Genomic DNA, 10,894 nt, shown 5'->3' on the forward strand with positions numbered 1-10,894 from the left:
CTGCTATGGCTGCACAGTTTAGGTATTTCCACAATTCCCACACAGTAAGTTGAAGGAACACTGAAATACATTCAATTACTTTTTATCTCATTGCACAAGAAACACAGAAATAGCAAAACAATTTAATTAGGTGTTTAATTAATGTTTTTTACAACAATGTACACAGATTGAGAAATTGTTAACTGTCTTGTTACTGATCTCAGGCACAAGTTAGTCTTGAAATGAATGATGAAAACATTGTTTCACATTAGCTACATCATAAAAATGAAGAAATCCAAAAAAAGTGTGCATTCTGGCAGCTCTCTCGCATCAAATGTAACACTTTGGTCAGTAACTCAACGTGCTTTAATGTTCCCTCAATAAAAGTGATACATAAATATTGGGATTCTCTTCAGCATGATTGCTTTCTGGGAAATGACAAAAACAACACTACCATCCTTAAATCTTTCTAAATAAAAAGACTTTTTTTTTTTTTTTTTTGCTGTTACAGGCTGGAGGGAGAACCAGGCATTACAGACCAGACATTTCTGAAAAAACAAAACAAAAAGACCCTACTTAACAAGCATGAAACAGGAACCACACGACACTACAGTGAACTAGAGCAAAAGCTCTAGGTTTGGCCGTAAGTTAATTCATACAAATATTTTATTTAGTACGTTTATTGGAATTAAAAAAACAATAATCCAGCACATTTTTAATCATAATTCTGTACCTTAGTCTTACAGTACCAGCGCTAATAGCAGCATTTGGTCATAACACATTTCTGCAACATCACATAACAAGGGGGAACTACCAGCATGTTGTTTCAGCACAGTAATGATACATCTCTGTGCATGACTTTGTGATACAATGTTTAATAGGCTTGAAGGAAGAGTTAGATCATTATTGAAACATGATAATGAGAACATAAAAGTGTAAACGTTAGGGCCGAGTTCCCATGAAACCCCCCTTTAATCCTTTGAGGACAGTACAAATTGTTATGTCTGTGTTCATGTGACCGAACCAAGTTTAAGCATTAGATCATTAAAAAAAAAGTTATGGCTTTTGTGACCACTGCCTGAAGGGAGAAACAGTGTAGCCTTCCCTTGTAGTCCTTACTTTTTTTTGAGGAACTAGGAAAACAGCAAAAAAACAGAGCCACAACTGACTCAGAAAAAGGACAGTCAAGTATCAGGTTTATGTTTTGTTAAAGTTGTCGACCTACAAGTCTTAGTAAAAAAAATACTGGTTAGCAGTGAAATAGCACAACAGGAGGAGTTAAGAACTACACATAAAAAGTTAGATAATTCAAGAAATGAAGCGCAGTGCCAAGTTGAACACGTCCAATTTTGTTCAAGCCAGAGACAGTTGGCCCAGCGCTACTTCACAGAAGTATCAAGAACATGACAGACGTTATGTCTTTAAAGGCAAACTATATTCTGTTCTGTTGATCGATGCTACCTGCCCTCTTTTAGTTGCATATGATTTGAACAAAAGGCTCTCCGACAGATTCATGCGCTGACACAAATACCCAAATAAAAACACATTCTTCCCTCTCACTTTTTATGTACAGAATATAGCGACAAACTGTTCCATCTATCAGGTGAACAACACTGTGTTGAGACCGACTGTGCAGCAACATCGACGACAAGTCATTTGAAAGCAGAAGCCTGTTGGCCAGATACTTTGGCTGGACACTGCTGCCATCAAAGCCTGAGAGAAACAGTGGTTTCAGCTTTGTCTTCTCCCGGCCTGTAGCGTGGGTCAGTCTATCAAGCGATTGTGCGTGTTGCTTTAAAATTACTGGCCATTTGTATGAATCTGAGTTTTCGTCTCAGTCATTTTTTTGCACCTTTTCCTGTTTTTTCTGAACCTTTTGATGGACGACTTTTACGGTAGTGAGAAAATTTCCCAGGAATAGGACGAGAAATGTCAGTGCCAGCATAAATACCTGGAAGAACAAGGAAAAAAAGTGGTTTTATTGCAAGACGAGTCATGTAATGCCATTTTTTTTTTAACTATCTACTTCTGGAATTTGAAATGTTTAAGGGGTTGGACATGTTACATAGGTAGGGATAGCATTCTTTCAAACACTACACCAGACTTTATCACAGGCCATTTCAACCAAGAAATCGAGTTAAGCACGTGTGCGGCACATGTCGGATGCTGACAAATGTTCCCTGCCCATCTTTGGACTTGCCAAACTCATATTACCAACCCTGGCCTGAATATGGCCTCAAATGTGCTTGTGTGTACACTGCTTAGATACAGAAACACAAATTAGTTTAAAAAAGAAACCTGTCAAACCTTTTCCTTTTAACCATTTAAGCAATGGATCGGCCAGTGTGATCCTTACCTGCCACTCCTTACAGTCCTCACGTCCTCCCAAACGAAATAGGGTCACCGAGTTGTAGAGCTGCCAAAACTGCAAAGGAAGAGGAGGCATTATCTTTCATAACGTTGCCGCACACGCTCGATGCACAAGCAAATTTCGCTTTGATCCACATCCTTCTCCTCAGTTGATACAGTCTCTCAAAAATGCTCTTAAAAATAATAAATCTCCGTTTATGCACTTAATGCAGATCAAACAATGAATGCTGGTGTAAAATACATTGCCAAGTGCAATGTCCTCCTGATTTTAAAATATTTGGAATGAGGCGATAAAGCTGTAATTTGATATTAAACAAAAGTAGAAAAGAGACGAAGAAAGGTTTTGACTCACATGGCCAAAAAAGAGGAATGGTAAAAGAAAAGTGAGGCCTCTCCACATCCAGGACTGAAATCCCTCTGTGGAGACACAAAACTGTAACAGTGACCTTGGGACAACATGACACAGAATACTACACAAATGGTCGCTGCAGTCAGTTAGATATGGTTTGACAAGCAAATTGACGGAAGTACTCAAATTACGCCGACATCTGCTTGGCAGCCATTGATGTTAACAACTGTCTCCTCTCACCTTTACCCTATTTCTTCCAGACATGGTGTTGCAGATGGCTCAAAAGTTCAAACGATTGAAATGACTACTGCCAAAAATAGCTTACAACTCACCCACTGTGAGGTCCAGCTGATTTCTCTCTCCCAAAGCTCGCAGCCTGTATAAGCAGCCACTCTGGTAGTAATACTGCAGGAACTGAACAAAGCCTGGATGACAAATGGATTGAAAAAAAAAAAAAAAAAGAAAAGATTACAGCCCACCCAACACTGTAATGTGATGAACAATTACGTTACCATGATCTGATCCATATCTCAGTACTGGAAAGGAAAACTACTTTTTAGGACTAGCATTAGCTTATCAACTCATAAAATGGAATAAAACAAAAACAAAAAAATCAACAGCAGGCTGTAATGTGAAGTTTTGCACACTGAAATTGGGTCATTATGTCCTTAAAACAAAAAAGAGCCACATCGTCTCAGTTTAAGCTGCATTTGTTAGTTGAAGCTTTTTTTTTTTGTAAATGAACATCGGTCTGTTTAAACATTTGACTCATGACCCAAAACCCCAACCAGAGAGCCCCAACATTAGTTATCACATCAGGAGTCTACATGTGATATACTACGCAATGCTTGTAACCACCAGTGTGTGTGAATAGACTTCACTTCTGTATTCTGAGAAGAAATGTTCACAGAAGAACTGTTGTATTATAAAGGCAACCATTATCAGCAGGCTCGCGGTCAAGTATTTCCACCCAACCTCTCTGATCGACAGTATAGTACGACTCATGCTTAAAATTTATTCATGTCCTTAATAAGATATTCATACATCAAGATTCTTATGTCTAATTAGGTCTACTGAAATTAAATCAATTCAATGTCAGCTATTAGTAAGAGGAAGGTTGTGTTCGCCTCCTCTAAACATGTTTTTAATCACACTGAGATGTCCAGCAACTACATGCTGGTTTCAACATTTCACTGTTGTGTAACACACATGGTGCTGCAGGTTATCCTTGACCTGCTCTTGCCTTGGTCTACTATCATACCGTAGGGTGACAGATTGACAGCATCTGAAGCAAGAGCACAGTCTAAGTGGAGTTTTGAATTCTAGCATAAACAGTATATGTTATTAGATATTTGGTTTAGATTTGGGTTCTGTCATCCGTTTTGATTTTGGTATAACAATACAGATGAAAAACCTAAAACTAAGAGTTAATTCTCTTATCGCCTCTTTTTTATATTAGCAAAGAACAGCATACAAATCATTCAGGTAGAACTTAAACGATCAGTCAGACACTTAGATGATCGACAGAAAGTTCTTCAGCAACTATTTTGATAATCAAATAATTGTTTCAGTCACTGTAAACTGAATATCTTTGGCTTTTGGACACTTTGAAGACTTGAAATTATAACAGACATGTTTCACTATTTTCTGACATTTTATAGATCAAGAAAATAATTGTCAGTTTAATCAGAAGAAAAAAAAAAATTGCAGCCCTACATTCAGGTATTAATTTGGCTAAATAGCAAATACAGTATGTATCAGAAAACAAAAATGCATCTGTAACAACAATTCTCCTTTATCTCCCACTGCTGGTGTCTGCAACTGATGTGGTCATACTGATTGGCAGCACATGACAGAGTGCCTTTAAATGTCCCAAAGTGTGGCTACACTAGACCAAAGTCAACGAAAAAACATGTGATATGCAATGTTTGCTACAAGGTACTCACAACAAAAGGAGGGACTACATGTTCCCTGTTTTAACTACCGACCACTACCAAACAACCAAAGGAAGAAGTTACTGCTGCTTTATGAGGATGAACCAACTCATGTTTGGTAGGCCTAGCACAATGGCGAGAAAATACTGAGAAATGGTCCCACCAAACAGACAACCCAAATAGATTCAATGAGCAGATTCAAAACTGGATGCAGATTTGATAAAATTACCTCAAACCCTAATCTGAAATCAACAAAAGATGTTTCTGGTTATGACCCAAACAACATTATGACATCTTAAAACACCATACTGTACATACACAGCAATGTAACAAACACACATTTTGTTCCAAGTCCAGTGAACAGATTAAAGTCTTACTCTGGTAGATGGAGAAAGCGAGGAACTGGCTTCTGAACATCTGATACATGGGCCCCTCTGGCCTGTGAAAAGACACAAGGTTAAAACTAAACCAAGCAACTGTAGCCCTTATTGTCTTAACAGTCGCTAACCTGACCGTGTTTGTACAAAAGTTGAAAATGATGACGGCTGAAACAATGTAACACTAAAGAAACCAAAGACAAAAACTGACCAGGTGAGCATCACTCCTGACAGAAAGGTGGATACATAATGGTGAGACACCCACCAACCTTTGATCCTAAATATTAGAAGAGAATAGGAAGAGATTTACAATTGTATTCCCCCAGAAATTCAAATCTCTATCTCAACTCCTATCATAGAACAATTGCTCTTGTGGTTTTACTTTACAGTTTCAACAAATAGCAGTAACATCACAACACACCTGGAGCCATTGCTCATGAGGATGCTTTCCCTTATGGTCAATGTGCAGTAGTACCACACCAGCAGAAAGTTGAAGATTTCATCAGTGACTCTAAACAAAATAGAGAAAATAAAATAATGAGCCACTCTATGACTTTTAATAATTCAACGACAATAATGATTGAGGGGGAAAAAGTGATCTCACCGACAGTTGAGAAAGAATAGGCAGGTTATTGCTCCAAACATCAGGATTATTGTCATGTAAAGCTTGAACTTCTCATATTCATCTTTGTAGGCAAATCTATATGAATAAATGGAGGTAAAAAAAAAAAGAAGATGAAACATACACAACTCCAGATACCAAACCATACTTTTCACACTGTCCTTAAGGCTGACAACTTCACCTACTTGGCCTGGTTGCTAAGAAGCGTTACGTTCACATTGCCCAGGACCAAATTTAGGTACAGCCTGAAAAAACACACAAGAAACCTCATAAACAAAAGACAATAATTAAAACTCATTGTTTGTAATGAAACATGAAAAAGTACTGACCCGTTTTTCTTTGGCAAATATGCTTCCATATCAAAGAACACATTTTCTTTATCTTTAATTTGTGTTTTGATGTCTTTTATTAGTTCTAATTCTTTCTTGTCACATGTTTGTGAACACCTGTGGAGAGAAGACAAAATGAGGTAATGTCCACAAACAAAAGCACAATAAATGGAAAGATCACTTTTTTTAAGACTTCCACAAAACCAGGGAATCAATTGTCTTTTAAACAGGCTTTGCCACAAATAAAATGATAAACAAGTGTACCGACTGTAGTATAAGCTAGTTTTCCATCCTGATCAGAGAATACTTACTTGGTCAAGCTGCGCCTGAGGTCTTTCAGGCATTTTCTCTGTTTACTGATGGCGCTGCTGCATGTTGTCTGAAGATTGGTGAGCTCCTCAAGTTTCTGTCTGTATATTTTGTGAGTTTCCTAGTTATCAGACAAACACACAAAGTGAGTGGAGAAAATTTGTAAGGACAAAAATGTATATTCTGATGAACCCCCTCCCTACACATCCACGACAGGACATTATTTATTTTTTTTTTTTTACAAATGTAGTATTTTTGGAATCATGTAATGTGGAACTTTTAAGAACCCAAGACCATAGAAGGTTAATCTTTGTTAAAATACTTCCACAATCAAAGTTTCATTTCATCACAGAAATGGGAGAAGTGGCCCAAACAAAGGTGTTTTGTCATTGTAGGCCTGCTTGAAAATGTGTTTTGGGGAGTGCTGTTCAAATGTACTGTATCATAATACTCGCTACAAAACTGGACACTGAGAAATGTAATAAGAGTAAGATATCCTAACCTTTCAGAGATGAAAAGCAAACTTGACAGCTAATCACACTACAACTTGATGTTTCTATGTATATCACATGCTAGTTTTCAGATACCAATGCTGTTAACATACACATAGCCAAATATAGGGATGTATTCTAAAAGTTTACCACAGGCCAATCAACAGTGTGTTAATCACCAAGCCTCTTCAAACCCACAGACCCTAGAGTTAGGACTCGATGCACAGATGTACAAATATACAATCTGAAAGGAAGAAACTGACTATGGATGGGATACGGTTTATCTGCAGGTGAAAATTTTACATTTGTTATTCGCCAGAACATGTAACCTTCATTTAAGAAAATCCCCGATCACTCTGACAGTCACCTTCATCATCTTTCCCTACGGAGCAGCTCCAGATTTTACATTTTGATGGCATCATAGGTCCACGTCTGATAACGTAACCGACATGAGGAGAGGGGTGGTCGTGCCACGTAGCTAACCACAGACCACATTATACTATATAATACCTCAAAGTGAGCTGTATTGTATTCTTTCCTATTACTGACTTATTATAATGTTTCACGTTAGCTAGCGAACGTGAGCTAGCGTGGTAATGATGAATGATGATGCATTCAAGACAACATGATTTACTCAAGCAAAGCAACAGCGTTAAGTTGCCTTTACGACGTCTGAGTAACTTTGGTAGCAATCATTTAACATTAATAAATCGCACAATACTACTGTGGTTAGCTAGCTAGCTAAGTTACTAACGTCATAGCTGCTCATTAGCCGCCTTTCACACTAGCAGCAAGCCGGCTGCTAACGTTAGCGGCTGTAAAACACAGATGTTACAGTAAAGTCAAAGCTAATGATCATCCAGTAAAACATATCCCATCCCTTAGATATCGCTACCAACAGCACAGTTATTGACTCAAAGCCGCGGCCACGGCTGAGCTGAGAATGAATGACGAATAGGAAAGAGCCATCCAACTAACGTAGCCACGAGAGTAACGTTATCGGCTGTCAATGCCATCCACGACACGCTACAGCCAGTAATGTACCATACATAATGTACCTGACTCGTTTTAATGTTGTCTGTCACCTGTAATTGTTGATATTCCTCGTCAATTTCCTCCCACTCCGTCTGAAACTTTGGTTTGGACATTATGGTACAGTAGCTGATGTAGCGAGGAGGACGACTTCACAAGCTTTCACCCGAGTAGCTAGAGTATCTCCTCACACTCTCTTGTCTGGCTGTCCACTCTAAGCTTTTTTAACTCGGCTGCATGGAGCATGCGCACATCGACAAACGACACAGTTGTTGGAACCATTGGTTGAACCCATATGGTTGAACCTGAAGACACTATAATAAAATAAAATAAAAAAAATAACAAAAGAATTAAAAACGATGTAGGCATTAGTTGGGCCTCCTCGACACATTAGACTATAACTTTAAATTTACTTTCAATTTAATTAACACTACACCAACTACAGTACACAGTGCTGTTGCTAGGATACAGCGAATGCTCGACTGTGTCGGTAAGACACCGGCTAGTAAAGTTTACTGCTAGCTCAGCTGTCTAACATGTTTTCTTAATTTATTCGGTAACGTTAGCTAGCTACATAGCCTGAGTTTACAAGCGGATTGAGTTTAAGTAAGTCATCCGCTTGGACACATCCCTAAGGTAAGTAACGTTTCTTTTCTTTGAATGAGTGTTTGCCATTCTAATTTGGCCAGTGTTAACTGACCTCCTGCATTGAAAGAAGGACAATGTAGAGTTGTTCTCCTTTCCTCCATTGTTAATAGTCTAACCTGTATAGCTTCAAGGGTGTAACCAATACATCCATGGGTGTAACATGTTATTTATGTTATAGGGTTTTCATCAAGCTACGCCTGACCATGCCATATTTTAAAACATCTAAAAAAAATCAGCCATTGTCAACATTGCTGGTTAAGTCCCAGAAATGTGGACTAAGGCACACAGTTTTCTCTGTCAATGGAAATGAATACACTGGAGAGTGGCAGGACAACAAAAAGCACGGTGAGATACTTTTCATGTGAACTTCCACTAAACTATACAGAGACGTTTGTGAACGCCTGTTTATGAAGCATAACGTACTTTGGCTACAGTACTATAGCTAAATGTTTACCTTTTTATTTTTTTCAAGGAAAGGGAACTCAGGTTTGGAAGAAGTCTGGTTCCATTTATAATGGAGAGTGGAAATTTGGAAAACGTGATGGATATGGTACCTACAGTGTGCTGCTTCCAGAAACAAAGGAGTATGCAAGGAAGTACTGTGGTGGATGGAAAAATGGAAAGAAGCATGTATGTATTTGATATACTTTTATACATGTCATGCACACTGTAACATATATGTACACTCTGTGATATATTTTGCATTGTTTTCGATCTCTTTAGGAGTATGGAATGTACTTCTACAATAACTCAGCCGTTTATGAGGGGGAGTGGAGTGAGGACCATCGAAGTGGCTGGGGAAGGATGTACTATGAGAGTGGAGATATCTACGAGGGAGAGTGGCTGAAGGATAAGAATCACGGACAGGGCATCATCCGATTTGGTAAGAGCACTTTTCTATACACACATAACAAAAAAAATCTAAAATAGATAATAGTTTAATGGGACAAGATGGTGGATTTTAAAATTTGACTTTCCAACTTGTGTCCAAGCAAATGGAAATTGGTATGAAGGCGCCTGGCGAGATGGCAAGAAGAACGGAAATGGAAAGTTCTACTATTCTGACAAAGGCCAGCTTTATGAAGGCTTTTGGGTGGATGGAGTACCAAAATGTGGGACCCTGTCTGACTTTTGGAGGAATGAAGCACCGACACCGACAAAGTATCCAATTCCACCGGTATAACATTTTTACTCTGGCTACTCTTGCAGCGTTTACAAGTGGTCTGTCATCACTTATGTGACACAATCAAATAATCATGGACAACAAAGCACTTTTACAATGCATTATTGTGGATTAAAATATGAATGTATCTTTTTTTTCTCAAGCTACACCTGGTGGATATGCAGTTGGTATTAAGGGAAGCCCAGTCAGCCTACCTTGAGAGGATCAACAGCAAGTTTCCACTCAACAACACACTAACAGACAACGAATAAAAAAAGAAAATACATGGAATGATGGCATTCAGCATGTTCAGTTTTGTCAAAAATATTTGCACCCAAATAGTTTGTTTGTGTCTGTGGTGCAAACCAAAAACATCTATTGATATTTCCAATGAGTTGAAAACAATAGCGATATAATTTAACATGTTAATCCAGTTTACTACTAACACAGATGATTAAACACTGTAACTGTCACGATGATAAAAAGCTTGCTGTTAACTCTAATTACATATAATAGATCAGCTCAGTTCTAGGGTTACTAAAACAACATTAGACTACATACATTAAGAAAATACCTAATGATATGCCTAGTTACTGAATTCACTACATTAGACCGACTTGATACTAATGTACACACATAATCAAAGGTTATGTGATAAATGTAATACTAGTATATGGCAATATCAAAATGACACATCCGTTTATTTTCTCTTATAAGGACTGATCAGATATTAGCCATTACTGTATTTTTTAAATGCTGCACTCTGACAATACTCATACCCTGAGATGAAAGGATCTCCTCTCCACCATGCCATCAACATCCCACTACCTTAACTTTCACTTCAGAACTTCTACCTCTTCCAATACAGACTTTTAACTCATAAACATAAATATTGATCAATTTCTCTAAATTGTTGAGATTAAAACCCTGGTTAAAATAAATGTGAATAAACAGCTTGATTGAAAAGCACTCCATGGATATTCTGAGTAAATGATGAAAGCAACGTGCTAATTCAGGACATGTGAGACAAGTAGAGTGCTTAGGCTCAACAAAATGAAGCACAGAGGAACAGTAATGTCTAATGTAGACAAGTAGTCCACAGATGTTGAAATGTGAGTGGGATTTCTTTAAAAACCTCATGAGATTCACCATCAGATAGGGCTGGCTCAGTTGGTTATCCAGCATAAGAGTGATGATAGGTGAAAACTGATATGTATATGTCAACTTAAAACTTTTGCATTTGCAAAATGGTGTGACTTGCTTAGCCTGTGTCAATAATTGCAAGTACATTG

General features: G+C 38.0%; 2 protein-coding genes across 2 annotated transcripts; one reads left to right on the top strand and one right to left on the bottom strand.

The window, feature by feature from the left end:
- Window positions 1-283: 283 nt before the first annotated feature.
- On the bottom strand, window positions 284-8,074 carry tmem120b (transmembrane protein 120B). Its single transcript, XM_031277786.2, has 12 exons — window positions 7,846-8,074; window positions 6,272-6,390; window positions 5,961-6,077; window positions 5,817-5,876; window positions 5,614-5,709; window positions 5,431-5,520; window positions 5,221-5,286; window positions 5,010-5,071; window positions 3,031-3,123; window positions 2,702-2,766; window positions 2,336-2,404; window positions 284-1,930 (listed from the first exon to the last, which is right to left on the bottom strand). Exons 1-12 carry the CDS (start codon window positions 7,906-7,908, stop codon window positions 1,814-1,816), a joined length of 1,017 nt encoding a protein of 338 aa, XP_031133646.1. The 5' UTR covers window positions 7,909-8,074; the 3' UTR covers window positions 284-1,813.
- Window positions 8,075-8,168: 94 nt separating this feature from the next.
- morn3 (MORN repeat containing 3) lies at window positions 8,169-10,543 on the top strand. Its single transcript, XM_035990978.1, has 6 exons — window positions 8,169-8,427; window positions 8,617-8,785; window positions 8,913-9,070; window positions 9,164-9,323; window positions 9,433-9,617; window positions 9,767-10,543. The coding sequence occupies exons 2-6, from the start codon at window positions 8,644-8,646 to the stop codon at window positions 9,872-9,874; spliced, it is 753 nt and encodes a 250-aa protein (XP_035846871.1). The 5' UTR covers window positions 8,169-8,427; window positions 8,617-8,643; the 3' UTR covers window positions 9,875-10,543.
- The last annotated feature ends 351 nt before the right edge of the window (window positions 10,544-10,894 follow it).

This window comes from Sander lucioperca, chromosome 1 (genome assembly GCF_008315115.2).
Source record: "Sander lucioperca isolate FBNREF2018 chromosome 1, SLUC_FBN_1.2, whole genome shotgun sequence".
In the NCBI taxonomy this organism is placed as follows: domain Eukaryota; kingdom Metazoa; phylum Chordata; class Actinopteri; order Perciformes; family Percidae; genus Sander; species Sander lucioperca.

Coding starts and splice junctions, on each gene's coding strand:
- tmem120b (XM_031277786.2), bottom strand. CDS start 7,908: ATGTCCAAACCAAAGTTTCAGACGGAGTGGGAGGAAATTGACGAGGAA. Junction 6,391..7,845: donor AGGAATATCAACAATTACAG/GTGACAGACAAC, acceptor TCTGATAACTAG/GAAACTCACAAAATATACAG. Junction 3,124..5,009: donor CGCTTTCTCCATCTACCAGA/GTAAGACTTTAA, acceptor TTTGTCATCCAG/GCTTTGTTCAGTTCCTGCAG.
- morn3 (XM_035990978.1), top strand. CDS start 8,644: ATGCCATATTTTAAAACATCTAAAAAAAATCAGCCATTGTCAACATTG. Junction 9,324..9,432: donor ACAGGGCATCATCCGATTTG/GTAAGAGCACTT, acceptor CTTGTGTCCAAG/CAAATGGAAATTGGTATGAA. Junction 9,618..9,766: donor CAAAGTATCCAATTCCACCG/GTATAACATTTT, acceptor TTTTTTCTCAAG/CTACACCTGGTGGATATGCA.